This window comes from Tetrahymena thermophila (genome assembly GCF_000189635.1).
Source record: "Tetrahymena thermophila SB210 genomic scaffold scf_8254611, whole genome shotgun sequence".
Classification (NCBI taxonomy): Eukaryota; Ciliophora; class Oligohymenophorea; order Hymenostomatida; family Tetrahymenidae; genus Tetrahymena; species Tetrahymena thermophila.
Genome location: NW_002476381.1, coordinates 43,410 through 69,306, shown reverse-complemented (window position 1 = coordinate 69,306; position 25,897 = coordinate 43,410). Strand labels below are relative to the sequence as shown.

General features: G+C 21.1%; 6 protein-coding genes across 6 annotated transcripts; 3 read left to right on the top strand and 3 right to left on the bottom strand. All coding sequences in view use genetic code 6, as the record gives it.

The window, feature by feature from the left end:
• Nucleotides 1–1,380: 1,380 nt before the first annotated feature.
• Nucleotides 1,381–1,722, bottom strand: TTHERM_000476562 (hypothetical protein; the record flags this gene model as incomplete). The annotated part of the gene is made up of 1 exon (XM_012797930.1): nucleotides 1,381–1,722. The coding sequence occupies one exon, from the start codon at nucleotides 1,720–1,722 to the stop codon at nucleotides 1,381–1,383; it is 342 nt and encodes a 113-aa protein (XP_012653384.1).
• Nucleotides 1,723–3,805: 2,083 nt separating this feature from the next.
• On the top strand, nucleotides 3,806–13,535 carry TTHERM_00476560 (hypothetical protein; the record flags this gene model as incomplete). The annotated part of the gene is made up of 21 exons (XM_001017364.2): nucleotides 3,806–4,130; nucleotides 4,340–4,408; nucleotides 4,469–4,536; nucleotides 4,706–4,880; nucleotides 6,151–6,233; nucleotides 6,291–6,878; nucleotides 7,085–7,980; nucleotides 8,033–8,139; nucleotides 8,193–8,641; nucleotides 8,694–9,101; nucleotides 9,325–9,439; nucleotides 9,494–9,925; nucleotides 10,072–10,902; nucleotides 11,113–11,361; nucleotides 11,476–11,708; nucleotides 11,776–12,011; nucleotides 12,079–12,310; nucleotides 12,376–12,960; nucleotides 13,022–13,274; nucleotides 13,369–13,448; nucleotides 13,506–13,535. The coding sequence occupies 21 exons, from the start codon at nucleotides 3,806–3,808 to the stop codon at nucleotides 13,533–13,535; spliced, it is 6,444 nt and encodes a 2,147-aa protein (XP_001017364.2).
• A 520-nt stretch (nucleotides 13,536–14,055) lies between these two features.
• Nucleotides 14,056–16,819, bottom strand: TTHERM_00476550 (kinase domain protein, putative; the record flags this gene model as incomplete). The annotated part of the gene is made up of 11 exons (XM_001017363.2): nucleotides 14,056–14,140; nucleotides 14,200–14,289; nucleotides 14,350–14,439; nucleotides 14,568–14,657; nucleotides 14,704–14,793; nucleotides 14,842–14,931; nucleotides 14,981–15,070; nucleotides 15,130–15,216; nucleotides 16,540–16,620; nucleotides 16,672–16,721; nucleotides 16,778–16,819. The coding sequence occupies 11 exons, from the start codon at nucleotides 16,817–16,819 to the stop codon at nucleotides 14,056–14,058; spliced, it is 885 nt and encodes a 294-aa protein (XP_001017363.2).
• Nucleotides 16,820–18,996: 2,177 nt separating this feature from the next.
• Nucleotides 18,997–19,518, top strand: TTHERM_000476533 (transmembrane protein, putative; the record flags this gene model as incomplete). The annotated part of the gene is made up of 1 exon (XM_012797929.1): nucleotides 18,997–19,518. The coding sequence occupies one exon, from the start codon at nucleotides 18,997–18,999 to the stop codon at nucleotides 19,516–19,518; it is 522 nt and encodes a 173-aa protein (XP_012653383.1).
• A 2,174-nt stretch (nucleotides 19,519–21,692) lies between these two features.
• TTHERM_000476531 (hypothetical protein) lies at nucleotides 21,693–22,199 on the top strand (the record flags this gene model as incomplete). The annotated part of the gene is made up of 1 exon (XM_012797928.1): nucleotides 21,693–22,199. One exon carries the CDS (start codon nucleotides 21,693–21,695, stop codon nucleotides 22,197–22,199), a length of 507 nt encoding a protein of 168 aa, XP_012653382.1.
• Nucleotides 22,200–22,636: 437 nt separating this feature from the next.
• TTHERM_00476530 (STOP protein) lies at nucleotides 22,637–25,789 on the bottom strand (the record flags this gene model as incomplete). The annotated part of the gene is made up of 6 exons (XM_001017361.3): nucleotides 22,637–22,822; nucleotides 22,898–23,182; nucleotides 23,240–23,335; nucleotides 23,395–23,618; nucleotides 24,453–25,053; nucleotides 25,211–25,789. 6 exons carry the CDS (start codon nucleotides 25,787–25,789, stop codon nucleotides 22,637–22,639), a joined length of 1,971 nt encoding a protein of 656 aa, XP_001017361.3.
• Between the last annotated feature and the right edge of the window lie 108 nt (nucleotides 25,790–25,897).

Genomic DNA, 25,897 nt, shown 5'->3' with positions numbered 1-25,897 from the left:
TAGAATCATTTCGCTAATGTAGAAAAAATATCTAAAATAATGTATTTATTCTTGGTTTCCAAAAATGGGGGGAAGGAGTGTTGATTGCTGTAAAAATCCTGAAGAGAAGAGAGAGAAATGAAAATAACTTTATATAATGAATTTATTTATGTATAAATAAAGGGGTAATAAAAAATGGCGTAATTCAATAAATCTACTTAAAATTAGATATTCCTCTTTTTCTTGTTAATAATATTGTTTGATTCTATTTGTTATGTAAAAAACTGCAATAATTTACCTTATTAGATTGTTTGTTGTTTGTTTGTTTCTTTATTTATTATTCAATTAATAATGAAAAAAAAATTTGCTTGTTGCTTAGTTTGATTAAAACTTGCTACTCCCTTTGTATTTTCTTTTTCTTTTTTGCTTGTTCTAATTATTTAATTATTTCTTTTCAAATTATCTAAATCAAACTTGATGACTCTTTAAATCTCACTTTTGATTGGACAAATCTTTTTTGATACGGATTTCTTCTTCCTCTTTTCCTATTATTCAAATTTCAATTCCCTTCCTCATCTTTTTTTTTATTTCCACAAAACACAAATCATGCAAAAACAAACACATTATTATATTAAATATATTTTTTTTCTCTCTGAATGTATTTTTAATTAATTATTTCCCAATCTCGATTAATAAATATAATTCAATTAATATTTATAATCTTTTTTATCACTTTTCAAAATATCACTACACATAAAGTGCAATCATTTCATTTTCATAAAAAATCCAATTTTTTTTTTTTGTAAAATAAAAAAGCATAATATTATTGATATTCTAATTAATAAAGTAAATTTTTTTAATTAATTTAAATATCTAATAATATAAAATTTGTCTAATAATATCTATAAAAATAGCATTTTGTTATAATTTATTTTTTATCATTAGAAAGTATTAAATTTTTTTTCATTTTTTTTCTTATAGAAATAAAGAAATAAATCATGTAACAAATTTTATGTAAATATCAAAATTAAAAAATATAATTGAAAATCTTTCAAAAAATAAATCGAAATTCAAAAAATTAAAAAAACAGCAACATGGCTAGATAGAATATTACATTTACTATTTATTTTAATTTTTTTAATATTTTATTTAATTTGTTTGTTTTTTTCAGTTGAGTTTATTTAATTTAATTTATTTGGTTTTCTTGTATTTTCTAATTTTTTTTCTTTATTTAATTAATTATTTTCTTATTTTTCTTTATTTTTTTATTTTTTTTATTTTTCTTATTTTTAATTTTTATTTATTTTTTCTTTTTTAATATGTCTTCATCTTTCTTTTTGTCTCTCTTTTAGTCTTTGTTCTTCTTTATCTTTAGAGGAGTGTCTGTCTGTATCATCATCGTCAGTAGCAGTAGCGAAGATTTACCTAAGGGAATAAGACATTGTAAGATAAGAAGCGGAATAAGATGAAGACATTTTGATAGTATCGACTTTACTTTTTTTTAATACTATTTATGATGCATATGTAGAGGCTTTTTTCTTCCGTGAAGGGTTCACAAACCATTAGAATTTAGGGATTTAAAAACTCATTAACTTTTAAAAACTTAAAAAGCATATCATGCATCAAAAATACTTGTATATTATTATAAGTAAAGCCGATTTAGATCACATTTAACTCAAAATGTTTGCTACTTTTCTATTAAATCGGGGTTTGGTTATTTTAAAAACTAAAAGTAGCTCCCATTTTGGGTTGGGTGAGACCATCTCACTCCTATTTTAAAGCCCGGAGGAGTAAAAAAAATAGGGCTCTTAGAAGACATGCACAACTTATTGTTAAACTTTAAAAACTTCCATGATTAAACGAAATTTACGGGTATTAAAAATTTCTCGATCCTTTTATAATTTTTTCGTTGTGAATGTCTTCCGCATGAAATTAATTATAAAAAGATACACATAAAAAAACTAGTTTTCTTAATTTTCAAAAATTTGAAAAAAGATTCCCCTCCAAATCTATAAATTATTTAATTAGATGAAAACTCTAAATAACTAGAGAGAAGAAAATAATAGTGATTACCTCTGTCTAATAATCTGAAGCAAATTAATAAAATATGCTAAAAATAAACATTTTTTTCACATAAAATATGATCTCAAAAAATCCATTCGATTAAGCAAGAAACCACCAAACTTAATTTATTTTCTTTAATATTTATTTATTATTTTAATAAAAGCAAATTTTATACTCAAATTAAAAAATTAATTGAAAGTCAATCGAGAAAATAAAAAATGCTAATCCATCAAAGGATAAATTCACAATAAAAAAATTTATCAAACAAAAATAATAGAGTGTTGACAAACCTTCAAAAAAAGCTTTAAAAAATAATAAATAAATTACTAATTATGTGAAAAAGTAAATAAATTGAATAAAATTAAAAATATTTTAAATGTTTTTTAATTTAAAATAAATAAATAAAACTAGAATAAATGATTTTTAAATATCATAGATTTTTATTCATAAAATTAAATAATAAATAAAATAAAGTATTTAATATACAAATGTGAAACAAATTAAATTTAAAGAAATTTAAAAAGGAGATTTTTATGTTTATTTATTTAAACATTTAATTATTTCATATCTATTATGTTCTACATATTATTGTCATATTTTAAATATATAAAATTCTAAAATACTTTTATTGTAAATTTTGAATAAAATAAATAAGATCGAATGTAGCAAATTAATTTTTTAATTTAATAATTTGATTTTTATTTGCTTATTTATATAATAAAAAATTTAAAAGTTAAATTTTATCAAAAAATATTGGTTTTATTTAATTAAATTTTGAAAAAATTCATAATTAATCTTTTTTCTTACGAGATTAAAAAAAGAAAAAGAGATAATTAATTATTTTTTCAAAACAAAAAAAGAAAGCAAAAAAATATGCTTTTTTAAAAATAGATAAATAGATAGATAAATGAAGTTTTATCATCTCAAGTTTTTGAGGTCACTTGACAAAAGTGAAAATAGAAAAGCTTAAAATTTATTAAATGAATAACATAAAAGTTTTAAATTCTCCAAAAATCCTCTCCATTTTATAAGTTTTTAACATTTAAATCATAGTAAATATATCTCCACAACTTTACTATTGATTGATTTTCATTTAATAAAAGTAAAATGCTTTTCATACCCGGAACCCAAATAACCTCCGCTCAAAGTGGAAAATTCTCTCTTAGCAATTCCTTTATATAAAAATATTTTTAAAAGTTTTAAAAAGTGATCACATTGAGGCAATTGAGCGTGGAATAATCTTGAAGTTTTTGAGAAAAGAAAAAAGAAGAAAAAAAGATTGAAAATAAAATTTAAAAAGAAAAAATTAATTAATTAAAAAATAAATAAATAAATAAAAGATTAAAAATAAGAAATTAAATGAAATTATAAAAAATACAATTAAATTAATAAATAAATAAATAAAAATTAAATAATAAAAACAAAATAAAAATTATTAAATAAAAAAAGAGTACGTTAAATATTTATTTATATAATATTCAATTAATTTTAATAAAAGTTTATATATGTATAAAGCTATGGATATTTTTTTGTGAAATGCTTTAAGTTTGGTAGAAATTTTAAATGATTTTATTTTTATTTGATAAAAAGAATTTGATTTTGTATTTGAATTGATAGAATAATTAATATTAGTCTAAACACAATTTTGAATTAAACTGGACTTAATTAAATAATTAATAAGGTTAATAAATACTTATATTCCAAATCAATTAGAATCGATTATTCAATCTAATTAGCAAGACTTAATTAGCTTAAAATAGAAATGAACAATTAAGAAAGTCTAGTTTAGCAATAAAGAGTTATTGAGAAAAAGAAGGTTCAATCGGAATGGCTAAAAGGGATGTCTAAGCAGGAATATGAAGATTTTATAAATAATGCTTTTTATTTAGAAAAAAGACTCTCAATCTTTGCATAATTAAAGCAAAATTCGACTCAAATGAAGCAACTAGAATCAGAAATAACTAATTTATAAAATATTAAATACAACAGGGAATATATGAAGAATGCTAACATCATTTCTAATGGGATTGATTAAGCTTTTTAAGCAAGCGCAGAATAAATTAAATATTTTGAAATGGAAAAAATAGGTATGAAATACATTATAATTATGGTTAATTTAACAATCAACTCAACTAAATAGAAAAATGAAATCATTTCCAGTATTTTTGGATTAAAATTAATTTTTAGAATTTGAAAATTGTTTTAAATAAATTGATTAAAAATAAAACCACTTTCTAACTGCTTTCTTTTAAAATTTTTATCTTAAAAATACTTGAAACTTTTAAAAAATATAAAGGTAAAAAAGGTGGAAGTCTGATTAAAAGATCAGTATTTTTTAATGGCGAATAAATATTTTAAGCAAAAAGTAATTTGAATTAGTTATTGATTGATTGATTTGATTAACTAACCAGTGTGATTAATGTAGATTTGAACTCAAAGAATCCAATCTAAAGACTCCTTGATTTTCCATAATCATTTGTGTTTGAGAGTTTTGTAAATAATATTAATTAATTACTGATTTTATATAGAAATAAATATCTATATATATATACACTGCTATATATAATATAAATAAACATATATGTTATTTTATAATTTAAAAACTATTTATTTATTGTTCGTTATTTACTAAAAATATCTTTTTATTTTTTAATTAAAAAAGGATACATTTTCAAATCTTAATGCCTAATCAAAGCTCAAGGAGCTCCCATGGACAAAATCTGTAGTGTAAAAATAATCTCGTTTACTCTTCTTCTACTAAAATAGAGTTAAGGGAATGGCAATTTATTTTGACACTGTCGAATAAGGAATCGCAGTCAGGGATTATCTTATCAGCAGTAATAAATACTTATTAAAATAAATTAATTAATATATCCGATACTAAAAAGTAAACACTAATTAAACTATTTTAGTGTATTAATTATGTTAATAAAAACACAAATTAAATTAGATTAATATGAAATTATCATATTAGCAGTAAGTAGTAAATACTTATTAAGATTAATTAATTTATCAACACTGATTAAACTATTTTAGTGTAATAAATACCAGTTATCAAAACATCAATAAATATGAGATTATCATATCAGTAGTAATAAATTCTTATTAAAATTAATTAATATATCTGATACTAAAAATTAAAAATAGATTAAACTATTTTAGTGTAATAAATAAAATAAATCAAAACATAAATAAGCATAGATTAAAATGAGATTATTTTATCAGCAGTAAGTAATAAATACTTATTAAGATTAATTAATATATTTAACATTCAAAATAAAACATAAATTAAACTATTTTAGTTTAAGGTATACAATTAATCAAAATATTAATTAAACTATTAATATGTTTGATAAATATCTAAAAACGTTGGTTTATTCTTATTTAAGCAAAGTTTTATAATTTTTAAATAGTTTGTTAGCTCGAATTAAGCAAACAAACATAAATAATTTTTCCCTTAAAAAATTCTAAATTACCACAAAATATATTTAGATATTTTTTTAATATTTTATATTTCACTAAATAACTAAGATAAGCAAAATAAAATAAAAAATTATCTTGAGGATTTAATATAAAATTAAATAAATTTTAACGGTTCTATTATCAAAAACAAAAATTATGATATTTATAAATAAATCAATTAACATAGTTAATTTTAGAAGATTTCAAAGGTTGGTTAAATTTAAGAAATTAATTAAATTAATAATAAATTTAAACTTAATTTAGAGAAGAGTTAAAAAATATTTTAAGCATAATTCAATTTGAGATAATATAAAACATAAATTTTAGAGTTGCTAGATATTTATTTTTTTTCATATCATAAGAATAATATTGAAAATATAAAAATAGAAAATCATCAAATGATATTTCAAAAATTTTGATAAATTTATCAGAAATGGATTATAAAAAAATAAATGAATATCTATCTATTTATTTTGATAATTTAAAAATGTTATGTAGAAGTTTGATTGATATATTGATTCATCACTCTAATTATAAAATATGTATTAAATAACATAAATTAGATAAAAAGATAAAATATTTTTTAGCTATAAATTATTAATTAACTTAATAAATTAAAATTTTAATTGAATATAAAAAAATTAGTTAGAGCGATCAAGAATCAGTAATAAATAAATAGTACGTTGCAAAAGCTATCAAAAATATTCTATCTTAGAGCAGCTTCAAGTGTAATTTTATAGTTCTTTTTACAACAATATTAAATTTTTATACTTTGTAATTAATAGTTTAGAGAAGTCTTAAAAGAAAATTTTGATTATAGATGTAAGATAAGAATGTAGTCTCTATAGTCTAATAAATTACTTTAGAAGCTTGATCAAATAGTTGTGAAATGTTTTATGAATACAGCCAGTATGATAACCTAATTTAAGAGAGCTCAATTTATCTATGAATAAGAAAAATAAATATAATTGTTAAAGTAGTAATAGGAGAACGAATAGCTTATTATTGAGTAACAAAAAGAATAGTAGTAATTCTTTAGCACAGAAGAAATTCTTTCAAAATAAGTACAAGGCTCTCATTCTCAAAGTGATATAGTTAGCCATAATAATAAATCAAATTTATCAGCTAATTAAAATCAAAATGATTTTTCACAGTAAAAGAAATAAATGTGGGCTCTAAGTTAAAATCAATTTATTCAATAGTTTGATAACTTGGTTTTAATCTAGTTTGTTGATTATTGGAAACAAGTAGCAGCTAAGAAGAAGTAGGAAATTGAGAATCAAAAGAAAACAATAATTTTTACTTTTTAAGAAATAGAACTTGAATCTAAAATAGATTTAATTAAACCTATTCTTTCTATTTAGTTGATTAAGGTAATTCATTTTCTTAATGTTTTTAATAAAAATTTTTAATTTCAATTTAAGATAAACTGTAAATCCACATTAATAAAATATCGAAAAATAATTTTTTTCTACTGAAACTTGACAAAATTAATTTAAAATTTTGATAAATATAAATAAATTTGATTTATGAGGATTGATTGATTGATAGGTATAGATTATTTTTTTAAAATAAACAGGAAAATGAAAATTTTGATTTACGAATTGTCAACGATTAATAATTATCAAGTAATAATGAAGGGGTTTATTTTCAAACAGAATTGCAATGTAGAGTAAAGAATAAATTAAATCCAAGCACAATTAGCTGGTATTTGTTTAATATTGATTCTACTGTTTAGCAGTCTTAACCTCACTACAAAGGACCTAGTGAGAATTTGATTTTGCCCTTTTAAAATACTATTTAAATTAGAGATAGTTAAATGAGTTATGAATTAAAAATAAACAATTATGATTTAAATGATTCCTTAGTGATTGAGTTAAGAGATTTAGGGTCTGCAGATAAGTAACAAAAAGCTAAAGGAAAATTTTACTTTTCAGAACTTTGTGTAGATTAAAATATCGGAAAGAGGAATTGGATTAATTTGGATTTTAGAAATTTCCTGTTTAGTTAAGATACTTAATTGCCAATTATTAAATTAGACAGTTTCATATCACCTTCCCTCATACCAAATGCAAAAAATTTTGATGATATTGTAACATATTATGTTGATTACAACTTACCATTCATAGATCCTATTTATGGTGAGTCAATATAGTTTCCAAATTTAACCAAAAAAAAAGTAAAAATAATGTAAAAAACACTTGAAAAGAAGGAGATTATCAATGATGAATTAAAATATTTAAAATTTATTGATCAGCGTGAAATTTTTATTCTCAAAAAGATTAAGAAAAATGCCATTTTAAAGTTTAACAAACAAATATCACTAGAAAATGCACGTTTAAAAAAAAATATTGACTTAATTGTTTAGCTTTAAGAGCTTCTGTTAAAAGTTAGAGAAGCAAATACTCCATCAAACGCAAGTCTTGCTTATCCTCCTTCTTCCCCAACAAGAAGACTAAACCACGATGATGATAGGTAAGAAAGTACATCTATTTATTATTATTTTATATTTATTACTTTTAAAAAGAGATGATTTCGGAAGTGTTACTCTCAGCAGACTGCTATCAGAAAGAAAAGCATGGAGACAAAAATGCCCTTAGGCATACACTTTACTTGAAGAAATTTGCAAAGAAGGTTAAATATTTTTATACCACTTTAAGATTTAATAATTTTTCCACAATATTAAGGTATCCCTAACTATATGAGAATGTAGATTTGGAAAAGCTTAAGCAGAGTTTAAGAGTTAAAGATTATTTCTGAGAGAGCGTGGTCTTAATTTACAAGTATAAGAAATTATTACAGCCATAATTAGGTTTCATTAAAAACGGCTGCTGAGGAAGATATTCAATTAACCCTGTATGAGCATTTCCTAAGAGGATCAACTGAAAACTATTTAGTGCTTCAGTAACAAATTAAGGATGACATTACTTATTATTTAAAAAAGCATACTAACAGATCAGTTCACTCTTTAACTATGAGCTAAATAGAAAATATTATGAATGCTTTCATTTTTTGGAGCATTATTTTGGGCTCTGACTCGAACTCTTCCCACTTTTCATATATAAACTATTCAGCAGATCTGATTGAAATTTGTGACAAGATCGGCATTTATTATATTAGCTAATCACTTGCTTATGTAAATTTATTAAAATAAAAATAACATTTTAGTGATGATTTATTGTATTTAGGATGAAATATAAATAGACTAAGACTTCATTGAATTTAAGAAGGAAGAAGAAGTCTTTTGGCTACTAGTTAGCATAGTCTATTTCATATTAAAAAATTACTATAGATTTAATCCAAATATATAGCATGAAGGTATGAGAGGATCGTTTAAAATCAAAGACTATATGCCTAATATGTTCCCACCTCTTTAAAGTAATAAGTTAGTTGGTTTAAAAGCAGAGCTGTTACTTTTAAAGATTTTAATCAAAGAAAACATACCAGATTTGGCAATGAAACTCAATGAAGTAGGATTGCCAACTGAATATTACTTTTCTTCTCATCTACTCACCATGTTTTCTAGTCTATTTAGTACCGATATTGTCTTCAGAATCTGGGACATACTATTATTTGAAAGTGCCTTGGAGCATGAAGTAATATTTTATAAAATTATAAAATTTATTTTTTCAGTAGATGTTTTTAATCTTAAAAGAAAGTAATCAAATTAATTTAAAATTTTTATACAAGAAAAACAAAAATATTATTTCCTAATTATATCAAAAGTTGTTAAAATAACATTCAATCAGCAAATAAAAATTATCAATTTAGTTAGATAAATAAATATATTAATTTACTCATAATTCATTATTTTTATAGGGACATACTAATATTCTAATGCTTTCAGTGATAATAACTTTGCTTTAACATTCTAAGGAAGATATAATAAAATGCTCAAGAGCCTCTGAAGTTGAGATGGTTCTAAAAATACATGGTATTGTGTTAGTTTATTTATCAAATATTTTTTTTGAAAATTTTTAATAAATAGGCTTTTTCGTTATGTCATCAAGCGAATTTATCAAATAAGTTTTAGAAAACAAGAAAAAATTTGTAGAAAAGCTAGCATTTTACTTAAATATTTTATTAAATTTGGAGGACGAGCTTAAAGTGCACTACAATTCTAGATTATTGCTTAATTAGCAAATTAATTGTTATGTTAATGCTAAAAGCGAATTCGATAAATGCGATTCAATACAAATTGATGAAACCTATAAAATAGTTGAAAAATTAAAAGAAAGAGACAATAAAAGGAAGTATGCTATGGATCAAAAATCAGGTGAAGATCCTGATGATTCTCTAGAAATACCAGATTAGTTTGATGATGAAAATGAAAGAGAAATGTACCAGCTAGCAGACAATAAATTTTTAAATCACATGATAAACAAAGCAGCACAATAATAATCAAACTTGAACACCCTAGGTAGATGGATAAATATTACTTTTTATTTTATTTAAACCATTTTTTCCTTAATTAATTGTTAATTAAAATTAAATTTTCTCAATCAATTATTACTATTTTTTTTAGTGGTTTATTCTTATTTTATTTAATTTTTTTTTAATAAATAGGCGGAGCCTTTATGACTCAGCCTGATTTGCAACAAATGAATACTATGAATTTAACAAATCAAACAACAATGAACAATAATTTCAATCTAGATTTTTTTAATCAATACCAAGACGTTGATCAGTATCAAGTTTAGTAATAGTAATAAGCGTCTTAATTGACAATTTTTAGAAAGCCACAGCTGAGGAGAATCTTTTTGTACTTTCACAAACTAAAGCTATTTTGGGCAGAAAATACAGAAATAGTGATGGAAATAAACTATGAATAGTAGTTCAAATAAGATATAAAGATAATAGTTGATACATGTATATTCTTAAATCACTATGAGGAATTCTAATACATCGAAGGTTATGATAAAATAGCAATCCGTCTTTACGAGGATCCTAAGAGCATAAATACAGAGCTTTAAGGATAAAAAAGGCTAATAAAAGAATGTATAATTAACCTTAACTATTACTATCCTGATTATCTGATAAAGACAACATTATTACTTGATGATATTTGTGCTTTCAGACAAGCAATACATAATTACACTACAAGTGAGATTGATATTTCTGTTATTTTGCTCTCTGATAAATACACCTAATAAATATAATCTCCTTTTCCAATTAACAACTTACCTCTTTATACAATTAGAAACCAAGTAAGTTTAGCCTTACAAAATCATCCTACTAAATTAGTTAATTACTTATTTAAAATTGATGATAAAACTAAAACAACTGATTTTAATACCTTGAGATAGTTTTTTAGAAGTGATATATAAAACATACCTATTTTTAGTGCTATTTCTCACTATTCATTAGAGTCCTCATAAAAAATTAATTGGAGACTAAGTAAAATATCTTTAAAGTTAAATTTAATAAATTTTCTCCTTTAAAAAATTTATTTTAAAAGGGGAAGCAAGATTTTATCTCAAACATTCATTTAAAAATTCAAATTTTTTTCATTGATTATTTAAAAAATGTTTGAATTTCTAAAATTATTTTAAATAAATCCCTCCCTTCCCTTTCATTTTTTAAGAATTTCTAAATATAAATAAATAGATTCTGAGACAACTTTCGAAGTGATGAAAATGTTCTTGAAAATATCTCTAAATGATGGGAGTATTAGTGGTTTGAGTAATGTAAACTTTTTGAGAACTGTGTTTGACTTTCATGTGATAAATAATCCAAATAAGACATTTTATTTCATGGATTTTATTGTTTCAATCATACTTTTTTCTACATCTACTTTTAAGCAAAAATTATACCTTTTTTTTGACCTGCTTTAAGTCTTTGATTCTTAAAGAGATTGTAAATTAATTTTTAGATAGTATTTTTATTCTAAATAAATTTAAAAAAATCAATCGATTTATTTAGAGAATTTTTGACATATTTTTAAATCTATTTTATAAATTTTTATAATAGAAGAATAACTTGTTCATATGAACACTGTTTTAGAATTTGTGAAATATATTTACGATATGTTCATGATTTATATTCCTGATAACTAAATTTATGATATGGTTGAATACGCGATATTGGGATCTGTAAATAGAGTAGTTAAGGCTGAACTGACAGTTAGAGATAATGACAATATTGTAATAGATGTGACAAAAGAAATTATTAATATGCAAAATTAAAACAATTTGGCAGTAAAGGTAAAAAAATACATTTTTTATTAAAAACAAATTTTATTTTAAAAATTTAAAAATAAATAATAAAAAGTGTAAAGACATATTCTTAGGTGGTAGCAATAGTTTAAGTATACTGAAGAACTTGCTAGATGAAAAAATTAAGAACTAAATCGAAGGACTCAACAACTCATAATATATGCTAAATATAAAATATAGAGTTGAAGGTATATTAACAAAGTTTACTTGTTTGATAGACAAAGACTGGAAAGTAACTAAGAGAATAATTCTTGACAAAAGACCAGATCTTCCCTACAAAAAACCAGATGAGTAAATAATATAAATTTTTTTCAAAATAAATTCATTAATAAATATTTAAAAAAAATAAATTAACTAGCTCATAACCCATTCAATAAATAATGCATAACAATGAAAATCTTATTTCCCTTTCAAATTAAAATCTAAAAGTCTCAAAGAAGCAATTTATAGAAATAATGGAGAAATTACCTATACTAAGATATTTAGTGAACTTTTAAAACTCTATAACTTAGGTGACAAATGTCTCAAAAACTTTAAACTAAGACTAATTTGCACTTCCAACAAGAAAAATATTAATTAATTAAATCCAAGTAAAGTTTTAATTTAAAAATAAAAATTTAATCAAAATAATAATTTTTTCTTTCTTCAAAAAAAGGTAAATTTTACAGTTATGGTTAACAGTAAAGTAATTGCAGTAATTAATGTGATAGATGACAAACAAAAGAGATTGTTTAACTCTAGATTAAATTAAAGACTGAAGTTTATAAACAAACCAGATGTGGAAGACCCCATTCTTGGTACTGGACCTCTTATGTAAAAAAGATAAAGTAATTTGAAATAAAGTCTAAATTAAAGTGTAGAACTTGTTTAATAGCATACCCTGGAATCACTAAAAGAGGATTATTAACATTTAATTATAGAATTGAAATAAAAAAGATAGAACATTTAATATAGTAATAACAGATCTGAGATCAATTAATTTATTTATAACAGCACTGACCTCAGCTAAGTCGTTAACCTGAAAACTTCTCTGTCCTTCTATTCGGGAATGGATATAGTAATTCTTATAATACAGAACCTTATTCTTCAAGAAACTATAAATTAGCTTGATGTTGGTCAAACATTTTTGCTAGCCCTTGACTTTGAAAAAACAATAATTGAATTATTTTTACAAAACTAAAAACTGACTGAGTATCAAGAGAAATCAATTTATGATTATGCTTTGCTCAACTCAAATTAAGTAAAAATTTAATTAATTATTCTTATTTGATTAATAATTTTTGATTTAATTTAAAAAATAGACTCTCAATTTTAAAATGGTGTGCTAATATAATATTCCTTCCAAGCTAAATATATAAATTCAGCAAAAAATCAACTAAGAAATATTTAATATTGATTAAGAGTTCAACTAGTTGGCTAAATTTAGATATTCTGAATTCCTCAGCGAATACATGCCTTGCCAAATTGTGATGAAGTAAACTTCCTGTAAAAAAGTTAAACTAATGTACAGTGACATATCAAACTTTATTGTTAGATTTAAGCATTTATAAAAGAGTAAATAATTATTTTATTTTTATTATTAATAAATATCAATTTTTTAAAGAATTAATTAATGGTAATAAATATAATTCAATTTAATATTAAAAAGATCTCTTTCTCAAAAAACCAAGCGATGTGCTTATCATCACTAAAATTGATCTAAATGAGCTAGAAGAAAAATAATCATAAGTAAGATGCTTTTATATTTTTAGAAATAATAAATTTGAAATATTCAATTAAATATAGGAATACAATGAAGAGTATATACATCAATGAGTGAGATAATTAATTTTTCTAAATAAGCCACTTTAAAACTAAAAATGATATTTAAACTAAAAATTATTTATAATGAGTTTCTATCTGAGTATATCTATCTATAAATGACTTAATACTTTTTCCCTTTAAAAAACTTTATTTTATAAATATTAAAATACTTATATTAATTTAATTATGATCAGAAATTTAGTGGCTACCCTTATATAAAAATTTTTCAGATGATAAAATAAATATCAATTATTTGATTTGAGTATTTTTTATTAATCATACTGAAATAAATAATTAAAAATTTCAAGATTTTTTTTGTAGAAAATTTAGGGTATTGAAATTAATAAATTAAAATTTTTAAATAGATTTATTAAAATTTTATATTTGAATAAATGTTTTAGATAAAATTTAATGAGTAAATTTTTCTTGAGTGTGTATTTATTTATTTATTTTAAATGATAATTATTTCTTAAATTACAGTTTAAAAATAAAATATGTAAGTAAATTTATAAACAAACACATTTAAAAGAATTCATACAAATAAAATTAATTTGACAAGTCTTGTTTATTTCCATGCTTTTTATTTGAAATAAGTTGGGTTTTGATTCTAATTTAGTCTTTTAAAGGGATTAATTAATTGAAAAAATTATTAATTTAAAATATTTAAACATTTTACCTTAAATCAATTTAAAGTAGATTTAGATATTAATAATTTTTTATCTAAAAACCTAAAGATTATAAACCAGAACCGTAAATTAAATTCTATCTAAGTAAATAAATAAATAAGAAAATTAAAATATATTTTGATTTGATATTAAATATTTACTGCATATTTATTGTTAATGTCTTCATTAGTTTGCAATTATTTATTTCATTTAGCACGCTTTTAGCTCCATAATACTCTATTAAATTTTATCTGATTAAAGATTAAGAAATAAATTCATCATTAAAATCAGAAATACAAAATTAAGAAAATAAATGCTTAAAGTTTATTTATTTTTATTTAATAAACTAATTAAAGAGTTGTGGAATAAAATTATATACCCTAAATTTAAATTCAAATGAGTTAAGCATTTAAGGGAAACGAACATCTCAGAAATGTAATCAGCACCACTTTTTTACATGTGATTATTCCTTTTGAATATTTTGTTATTAAATTATACTAAAAAAATAAAAATACTCAATGCCCATATTAAGATTAGTTAATTGTTAGCATTATCTTATTCCCTAACTCAAACCTTGAGCTCCTTTAATACCTATATTATTATTACTGAAAAATTTATTATACTTACAAAATATTTAATAAATAAATATTTACAAAGCTTAAAAAACAAGGAATTTGAGATTTTAGCATTTTCCTAATCCTTCTCCTATTTAAAAGGCTCCTTCGTTTGATATTTGATTAAAGCTTTAATAAATTTATATGTTTGATTAAAAATTTTAAAATATGTTTTTACCCTAAATAAAGCACTAAATATGTAATATTTTCTAGAGTTCCTATTTTGTTTCCTAACAAAGTTGCTTAGTTATAATCCATTTTACTTGTGCTTAACATTAATGATTAAAAAAATTAATAATTAAAAATATTTAAGAAAATTGAAAATACCTCATATCAAGACTTAAATATGTAACATTTTTAAATGTTAAATTCTCTAACAAAAGCTTGATATCATAGCCTGCTTGATAATTTCCTCTATTTAAAATATAAATTTTAAACATAAATATATAAGATGTAATTATTTAATTTTAAAGATTCCTATTAATTAATTAATTGAAAATTTATTTAAAGTTAGAAATTTAAAAAATTAAAATAATTTGGTTAGGTCAATTTTAATTAAAATAAATTATTTTTATTTAAATTTCTACTTTTGGTTAATTTTATTATTAATTTAAATAGAAAAAAAGAGTTGTTTATTTTTAACTTTAATCTTAACTTAGTTTTAATAGCTTCTAATTTTAATGAAATTAATTATATTAGATTGAAAATAATAGCCATTTATTTTGTATAGCGATGCCTAAATAAATATTATTGAATGTTTGTTTATTTTATTTTGTACTTTATTTATTAAAGTTTTGTAAATGAATGTGTAATAAATAAATAAATTGAATAAAAGTTTTATCAGATATTTTTAAATTGTAAGTTTAATTTATTTATTTATGAAAAATAAAGTAAAAGTAGTTAAGAATATTCTGAAAATGTAATAATTAATTAAGTCTATTTAAGAAAATTTAAATATTTTAATGAATTATTTATATAAATACGCTTATTTCGAAAAGTATCGGAATTGTTTTGATTTAATTAAGATAATTTACTTACAAACTTTTTGGGGAATATTTTAATTTTTAATTAAACATTTTGAATTTAAATTCTTACAAATTCATTTATTTCTATCGATATTTCTTGAATTTTCTAAGTATTTACTTATTTAGTTTTATTTATATGTCAATGAAATATTAATAATTTTGAAATTAAATACAAATTTTCAAAGTTTCCATCTATTTTTCATCAAAAAATTAACAAAGATTTTCAATACTAAATTTATTATTTTTTTTAAGCTAAATGTTTGTCTAAATTTCTTTTAAGTAAATACTCATTAGCATTAACTATCCAAATTTAAAATGTTATTTAGCTCTATAAATTTTTCTTCTAATTTAAATTGAATTTTTTAATATAAGAATCTAAATTCTGGTTGCATCCAAACCACTAAATTTTTATTTGTATATTGATTTATACTAAAAATTTTGTATACCTTGTGTAGGAATTTCTTAAAGAGAAATTACATTAATAAAAATATCAAATACTTATAAGTTAAATAAAATTATTTTTATGTAAAAATAAATCGAAAAATAATTAAACTTTTTAAATTTTGATGAAATTAATTAATTAATTAATCAATCAATGAATTATTTTTGTTAATTTATTAAAAATCTTTTAAATATTAAATTAACTTTAGTTGAAATGTAAGTATTTATTTTTATATTAAAAATTGAACATGTTTTGAAATGATTAAAATACCTTAAACTTAGCACAACTTAGCTGAGAGTAGAGCACTTAGATATATTTTAGATAAAACAAAGAATTTCTTGTGCACTTATGCTTTTTTTAAAAAAAAATATATGATATTAAAACTTATCAAATTTAATTTACTTTTTTTTAATTTTTATTGCTGAAATAGAATTTTTTTCATATTTATCAAACTTTTTAGTTAAAATTAAATATTTTCATGTTATAGTTTCTTTATTTTTCATTTTACTTCTTAAATATTTTCAATACAAACGTTGCTTTTTATACTCATTTTTTTATAATTTGCTTGGTTGATTTTCCTTTTTTAAATTAAAATTTATAATAATTTTAAATTATAAAAATTAAAAGAGCTTTTATGAATAAATAAAATCTAAAAAATAATTTCTTTTTAATATTTTATTGAATAAAGGACATATTTTTAAATATTTAACGAACAAAATTATTTAATCTATAAAACTAAAATAAATAAATAAAACCATAATTTCATTCTGAACAACTAAATTATAAAAATCATTTTATTATTTCACTTGATTCATTTATTCAAGAAACAAACAAATCGTAATTAACAAAAAATATTTTATAAATATGTGTAAAAAATTATAATTTTTTCTAAAAATAAAAAATAGTAAAAGCAATTAACTATTATTTTGAATTTTGTTTTGAATATCAAACAAATTTTTGTTTATATTTTACCAATTTAAAATATTTTCTTCATTTTAGCCAAGTATATAGTTTAGATTACTATAACTGTTTAGATTACTATAACTAATACAAGTTTTAGTAAAATATGAAATTGAATATTGTAAGTATTTAATATATTATTGGTATAAATTTGTAAGTAAAAAACAACTTATTCAATCATAAAAAACATTAAGATAATTTGAAAAATAAATAGCAAAATTGCATGCATGTTTGTTTGTTTTCCAGAAAAAAGAATGTATTTGAATATTATAATTTAAAAAAATTGTTTATCTCAACTTTTTAAAATATAATAAAATTTACTTTTGAATCCATTTTATACTGCTTTACAACTTACATTTTACATTTTATTATAAAAGAATTCTTTTTTTATTATACTAAAGCACTTATTCTTCAAAGCCATAAAAATTTAATTTTTTTTCACATTTTTACAGCTAATATTTATTGTTTGCACTCTTAAATATATTGTAAAAAAGTAAATTGCATTTGTTTAATTTAATTTACAATGTATTCAAACAAAAATTTTATAAAAATAATTTTTATGAAATTTACTCAAAAATTATTTTGACAAAAGATTTTTTTCATACTTGGTTTTTTTCTTAAAATAAATTTAGCAATTATACATCTGGGACATTTATATACTAAACCTTATAAGGCAGTAGAAATAAATTTATAATTATGTAAAAAAAATACAAAACGAATAAGTCAGTCAATCAATATTGAGTGAAAGGAAAATTGTGAAGATAAAATGTACTTTTTTAAATAAGTAAATAAATGGATATTGATTTGATTATTGAATGAATGATTGAAGAGCTTAGCAAAGAGCTAAGAAACAACACAGACAAACAAATAGAAATAAAATAAAAAGATTCATAAGAAATTTAAGATAGTATTTATATATTTTAGTATAGTATAAACAAAAGTATTTTTGAAAAACGCCAGTGAGTTATTTAGGAAATAAGTCTATCAGTGATTGAGTGAGTGAGTGAAGAGTAATATTTAATATAGCTTTTTCTTATTTCCTTCTAAGATGCATCAATGAATAACTTTTTTATTTTTGATTAATTAATTAAATTTCTATCCCATTTTACTTAGTTAATTTTTATGATTGATTTAGTTAGTTTAATTTGTTAATAGAAGTAAATTTTATTTAAATTTTCAATACATATTTTCGAGTTAAAACGTGGGTTTGAGGTTTATAAGTGTAGTAGCATGATATATTCTTATACTGTAATCAATAAGTTGATTGATATTTAAATATGTTTGAGTAGGTTCAAAAGATTATAACAATCAATTATGTTAACTGATTGATGATAGGAGTATTGAAATTAATTAATTTTTGAAATAGTTTAAATTGATAAAATTATTTTAAGGGATATTTATTTATCATGGAAAGATTGATTAATAACTAGCGTCATTTTTGACAGCATAAAGACTTACTAATAGGATGAGACTAAGTTTTAATTAATCGATCAATCATTTAATTAATTATTATTATTTAAGAATAGAGATTTGAGAGATGGGGAAGTTAAAAAATTATCATTTCTAATATGAATCAAATTTTGAAATTAAAAGTAAATGAACTATTTAATGATGGTTGAAGTAAGTTAGCTAAATATTCATTTGTTTAATTGTTTTCAAAAGTTTAATTCAATTTATTGAGAACTGTCGTCGTCAGAGGAGAGGCCAAACATTTGATCGACATATTCCCTTGTTTCATCCTTGATAAGGAAGTCTTTTTCATCTTAGATGACGATATTTTAATAGTAGTTATTATTAACTCCTGGTGTTAATTGGAAACATTCTTCTTTCTTGATATTTTCTTGTTCACTGCAATCTTCAACTAAAAATTTATTGATTAAATTCTTACTACAATTATTTACAACAGTATTATTATTATTATTGTTTTCTTTTTCATATTAACTATCAGAGTAGGATTAGTGGAGCGAGAGTCTTTCTAGCAACAAAGCCATATCAGAGAGAATTCCAGTTGACTAGAACTACTCAATATTCTTTTTGCTAATTTAGTATCTGCTGATGTTCTCGAAAATAATGGGCTTTACAATTAGAGTTATGTTTTGTTTGATTTGGATTAAGCTTTGGAGTTAATCATTATTCATAAGCTGTCTCTTAATCTTGTTTAGGGGATCTCTGAACTGTAACTCGAAGTAAGGAGGCAAGTTTTCAAAGTTCTTCATGATGAAGTTGTAGATTTTATTCAATTGGATGTTTTAGTTGTCATTGAATTTGCGAATTTATTTGTTGAATTGAATTTTAATAATTGCCATTTGTATGTGATTTTTTTTTTTTTAATTTTTGATGTATTAATTTTTTTGTTAACTCTTAAATTATATCTTAATTCGTGGTGCAAAATATGTCTATATCTAATAGGTAGCTGAATAATCAAATCAATCAAATAGTCTTATTCTATTTAACTTGTTTATTGAAATTTATTATTAATCTATAGGGAAGATTTAGGGAAAATGAGCTCTTATTTATGGTAGTTAATCTATTATAATAAATAGCAATATATATTTATTTATATTTGATATCGATAAGGAATTAACACCTACTTATTTTTCGATAAAATAAATATGTGCGATTGATTGATTGATTGATTATTTTAGAAAGAGTTTTTGTTTTAATTGATTATTTATTATATTTAGTTTTTTAGTCAAATGATCCTTAGTAATCTCCCACTTCTAATTTTTTTAACTTTTTGCACTATTCGCTATATTTGATCTATTGATTTTTGCATATCAAGCTAATAAATGACCTAATTCTTCCAATAGAAAATTAATAACTTGTAAATATTATTTCAAATTTAATTTCTGAAAATTCTAGAAGAGACTCAAATCAAATCATTCTTAATAATCTTCAAGTAATCAAAAGCTATTCTTGTCATTTAGAATAAAAGAATAAACATTAAATTCCTGAATAATCTAAATAATTAAAAGCTATTTGTTCATTTTGCATTACAACTTTAATTTTTGTAAGTAATTTACCAAAACATTCATTCAATCAATCAATTAAAGCTTTAATCTTCTTCCCTCCGGCGCTAATCTTTTTGTTTTTTACATTCAAATTCTAAATAGTCCAAATAGTAAAAACGCTCTCTTAAAATAAATATTTAATTTTAAGAGCATCACACAAACCACTTCATGAAAAAACGGGTTTTTAGGTGCTTTCATAGTATTAGCTAAATTATGCTTCTATTTTGAAATAGAGAGAATTTCTAAAAAGAGTGAAAAGTATGTAAATAAATAAATAAATAGATAAATCATATCAATCAATTCTTCTTTCAAATGTTATTTCAATAGAAAAACTATTAATTAGAAAAAAAGAAAGAAGAAAATCAATCAAATGAGCATGTTTAGTTAGTTATAGTGGATATTTAAAAAGAATTAAAATATTATTTTTTGTCGTATTCTTAACCCAAAAAAACTATGTAAAAAGTAAGTAGAACATGATCTAGAATAAGAGACCTAAATTATTAATTTTATCTTATCAAACCTGCCACCTCTTAAAAAATTTATAGATTTAATTTTGCTTAACTTCGCATAGAGTTATATCTTGTTTATTTAATTAATAAATTTATCACACAAAATAAATGATTCTTTCTTTCCTCTTTCTTTTGGTTCAGTCCAAAAAATAATTTGTTTAAAAACTAACTTTAATTTAATTTTTAGATTATTTAAAAATTAAATATTTTTATGTATTTTTTTAAATTAAAATTTAATTTAATCTATTTCATTCCGTTAAAAATTAATTAATTAATTAATGATAATAAGAAAAATATTGAAAAATACACAGAATACTTTAGTTTCTAATTCAATTAAAGTCTAAAAAAATAAAAGCAATCCTTTAGATATAATTTTTAATTAATCAAAATTTATCAAAGTCTTTTGAAATGAAAAGTTTTTTAAGAAGAGAGATCAGAGCGTAAAAGTATAGATAAGTTTTAAACTCCAACACAAAAAATAAGTTTTTGAAGGCAATATTTCTGCACAATGCCACCTGCATTTATTGTCCCTATCGACTAAATCGGATATCTATACTGCTACCTTTGTCTCTATATATCTCATCGGCCATGATTATATCCCATATCCAAAGTAATCAATCCCTCCGATTACTTTGCTCTGGTAATGAGATCAAAAAAAAAAATTTTGGCGAAACTTCCCCTCTCTATTCCTCTCAAAAACACTTCGAAGTAATGAAGTTGAGTTGTATCATATATATTTTTATTATTTTTGCTTCAGAGTTTATTCTTTTTTTTGAGACTATCTAACTATTTTTTTCTCCATTAAAATTTTAATATTAACTAACCTATTAAGCTATCATTAAAAAAATCTAACTATTAATTAAGAGAAATCAAACGCGATAAAATTGAGCTTGTCCTGCAACTAAAAATAAATAAATAACATTAAAAAAGATATTAAAATAAAATGATAAAATCTTAAAAACCATAAAAGAATCTTTAAAAAAAAAATCATTAAAAAATAAACAAAAAAATAAATAAAAAATAAATAAATAAATAATTAAAATCAGCTAACAGAAAAATCAGTTAAAAACGAAACAATTTAAATAAAAAATAAATAAAATTAATTAAATATCATCAAAGCAACTAATTTTAACTGCCTTTGATTTATTTTTTATAAAGAACATTTTCTTAAATAGATTTTAATGTAAAATAAATTTTAGTTATTTTTAGTATGAAATTATTATTTAATTATTTCAAAACTCTTTTCAAAAAAAGTTTCTAATAATACTTGCAGATAAAATATAAATCTTTATTTAAATTTTATGACTAATTATAGTAAATATACTTAATTCATTAATAAAACTATTCCAATTTGATTTATTATTTTCTTATTTTAGTTTTATAAATTAAAAATTATAAAAAAAGTAAATTTCAGCTATATAAAATATTTTCATCAATAATTATTGATTGATTTATTTATTTATTTAAAAAATCAAAGAGTTGTTTTAAATTTTAAAATGAATAATTAAATTTGATTATTGATACTGAATTTGGTTGATTTTAACAATAAAATTCAAATAAAATTTTCAATTAGTTTTGATTATTTATGAAAAAATCTTTCTTTCTTTCTTATTTATTTATATAGTCAATAAAATAGGAAATAAGTAAGTTAGTAAGTAATTAAGTAAATAAATAAATAAATACTTTGTTTAAGAATTTATAAAAACTTGAAGAATGTTTTTATATGCTAATTAAAAAAAAAATAAATAATCTAATAAATTATTAAAGGGATTTAAGTAATTACTATAATAGATTAATATAAATAATATATAATATTAGCTTTGTCTTCAATAATAAAGCTTACTTTAATGAACTTTTCATAATTATTTTGCCAATTAAAGTATTCATTCATTTTGCTTATTCTAGTTTTTCTATTTATTCTTAGAGTCTTTTTTGATACTTTTCTATTTTTCTTTGATACATTGCATATAGTTTTTGTGTTCCCTCGCAATGCTATTTTCCTAAATCCTAATGAACTGATTAACTCGTTTGATATTGACCTTCAAATGATGGTATTGAAATGAACTCATGCTTCTAATAATATTTATTTAAAATAAAAATATTTTAAGTATTTTAGTTTGCTTGTTTGTTTGATCAATATTTTATTACTTTTTGCTTGAAAATATCTGATTCAGTACTTTTTGGTTCCATTTAATTCAATGGATTAAAACCATTATGCTTTTTAAAATTGCTTCTGTGAATAGAAAACCTTGGTAAAGGACTTTGATCAGGCGGTTTAGCAGTGTTTGTTTTAACGTGGTCTATGGCTTAGTAATCTTTTTTCATGGTTGAAGAGCCAATTAAAGGAACTCCTTATACAACTGTTTTCATTTCTGCAGGCTACAGTTAAACAGGTTCTTCTTTTACTCCTATCTTCCAGTCTACATAATTGCTCTATAAAATAAAATTAAGATAATATTATAGGACGTATTCAAATTAAAGATAATTTACTTTATAAGTAGAAAGGCTATAAAGAGGACTTTCTTTGATTCTATCATATTTAACAACTCTTTAGAAATTAATATCTGGTGGGTTTTGATAATCTCTCTTTTGTTGTAAAAAATATTTTAAATTTAGTAATAGTTAATTTAGAAAGAATTACTTACTTTAAAAGTTGAAGTGTATTCAAAAGGTATTGACTATTGAGGTTAGTAGGATTTTCTCATCATTTTTATGTCATATTAATCTTTAAATATATTATTTTAGTTATGGTTATAAGATCTATTATATGAAGATTCCCATTTCATATTGTAAACTTACGGTTTCTTTTAATTTACTAAACATTTTACATGGCATCTTCCACATTCACATTATCCACATGCGCACTTACCTATTTATTTATTTATTACATACAAAATTTATTTTAAACTTCAATTTCAAAAAAAAAATGCTTTTATGATTAAATTAATTTTTTTATTCAATCTTGCAAAAAAAATTTTTTTATTAAATTTAATTTTGTTAAGTGTTATTTATTTTTTTATCTAATCTTGTTAAATTTTTCTAATTTTTTAGAATAAAATAAAAATTGTTTTAATTTTAAATTTTTTTTTTATTAATTTAATTCAAAATTATCTATCATTTTTAAAATAAAAATCTATTTAAAAAATTTTTATTTAAATAAAGAATAAGAACAAATTAAACATTTATTTATTTAGAGCTGAACTGAATTTATTTTCAATTTTAATATAAATTTTTTTAATAAAATTATTTTAAAGTTAAATTATAAAAAAATTCTTTCTTTCTTTCTTTATTTATTTATTTAATCCATGCCTAATTTATTTTTAAATATTTTAAGAAATTGTTTAATAAAATTTATTTTAAAGTTTAATTCAATCAATTTGTATTAACTTCTTATTTGAATGAAGCAGCTTATAAATAAATCATTAATTAAAATTAATTAGATAAATTTTGTTGAAAAATTACAAAATTAATTTTAATATTTTAGCTAAAATGAATTTTTTTAATTTTGAATGAAATTAATTCTTTTGGTTTTTGTTAAAATGAGTTAATTTAAGAATGGATGGAATTAGAGAGATTAATTGAAAGAAAGTCAATTAATTTTCTTGTTGGCTATTTTTTGTTAAATAAAAGAATTGACATTTTTAATGAACTTAAATATTGTTTTTATTAACTTAAGAATAAATTCAATCATAGAATTAATTACCTGCGATATGGTTGAAGTAATCTTAATGCTCCTCCATAATGCTTTCTAGCGTGTTTGTAAGTTTTGTGGATTTAGTGGAATTATTAATGCTTGGTAGAACATCTTAGTAATTTTTATTGATTTACTTGGGTTATACCACGACTTCATCTATTTCATTTACTCTATCCTTTTCATTATCTTCACTCATTTCAGTAACTGAAATTTGATCTAGTTTTTCAAAGATAAAGTCATCGCTGTTTCTTGATTGGCACTCATCCTAACTAATAAAAGACATATCTGAAATATCTCCATCTCCTCCATTCATGTTTAATTTATTTTCAATTTCTTTTTGTTTCTAAATGTTTTGAATCAGAGGTATCTGCTTTTCTAATTCCTAAAGCACACTAATTCGCTGTTTTAGCTTGTCTATTTTTCTTAGTTTTTTGAAAGTAAATCTTCTTTCTCTTAGCTTTTTTAACTCTTAAACTCCTTACAATATTCTTTTTCTCTGTTCATTTAAAGAGATCCCATCTTATGAATCCTCTTCAGTTTTTAAGTCTTGGACCTTTTTATTTATTTGAATTGATTTGTTCTAATGATTAGGATTTAGGTGTTCGTGAGACTAAATATATTTTTAAAATATATTTTAAACTAAGATTTAAATGTATTTGCAATGAAAGTATTTTTTATTTAAATTAAATCAATCATTTTCTTTGTATTTTAATGAAAAATTTATGTTTAATAATATGATAAATGCTTTGAAGTCAAAAGCAACTTACTGAAGATTGAAAGTTTTGTGAGGACTTGCTTGAAACTGTTTCAGATAAACTGGTTTCATATAAGTCATTTTAATATTTGTTTTTTTATTTTTTTTTTCCTTTTAGGAGATAATAATTGTCTGCCTTTTAATATTGATTATGATGATGTTGCTGGTTGATGTCAGGCAATACTCCTACATTTCTAGTATTGGTAGACGGAGATATAGTTTGTGAATTAACATTTTAATTTTGTTTTTCGCCAGTTTTTGAAACAAATTCAGTAAAATTATTTGGTTAAAGCTGCTTGTTTTAATCTTTAGCCACTTGATTTTCATTAATTTTTTCATTTTAAGAATTTTGATTCTTATTGATATTTTTTTTATATTTATAATTAGATCTTTTTGATGAATTACAGTTCTAAAATTCACTGTCTTATCCTTCACTAAATTAGTCTTGCTTATCATTCGTATGTATTAGCTTATTGTTTACTTAAAGTAAACTTTATTAAAAATTTTACAACCTATTTTGCATTTCCTAAAGACAGTTTTAGGAGTTTTTTTACTTATATTAGGTAGACAATTAAGAAACTGATTTCTACATCTAACAAATTTTTATCAAATAATGTTCTACTAACTTCAGATGATTCAATAATCGACTATTTAATCTTAATTAACCTTTTCCAGTATGTTTTTTCTACAAAATTCTTTG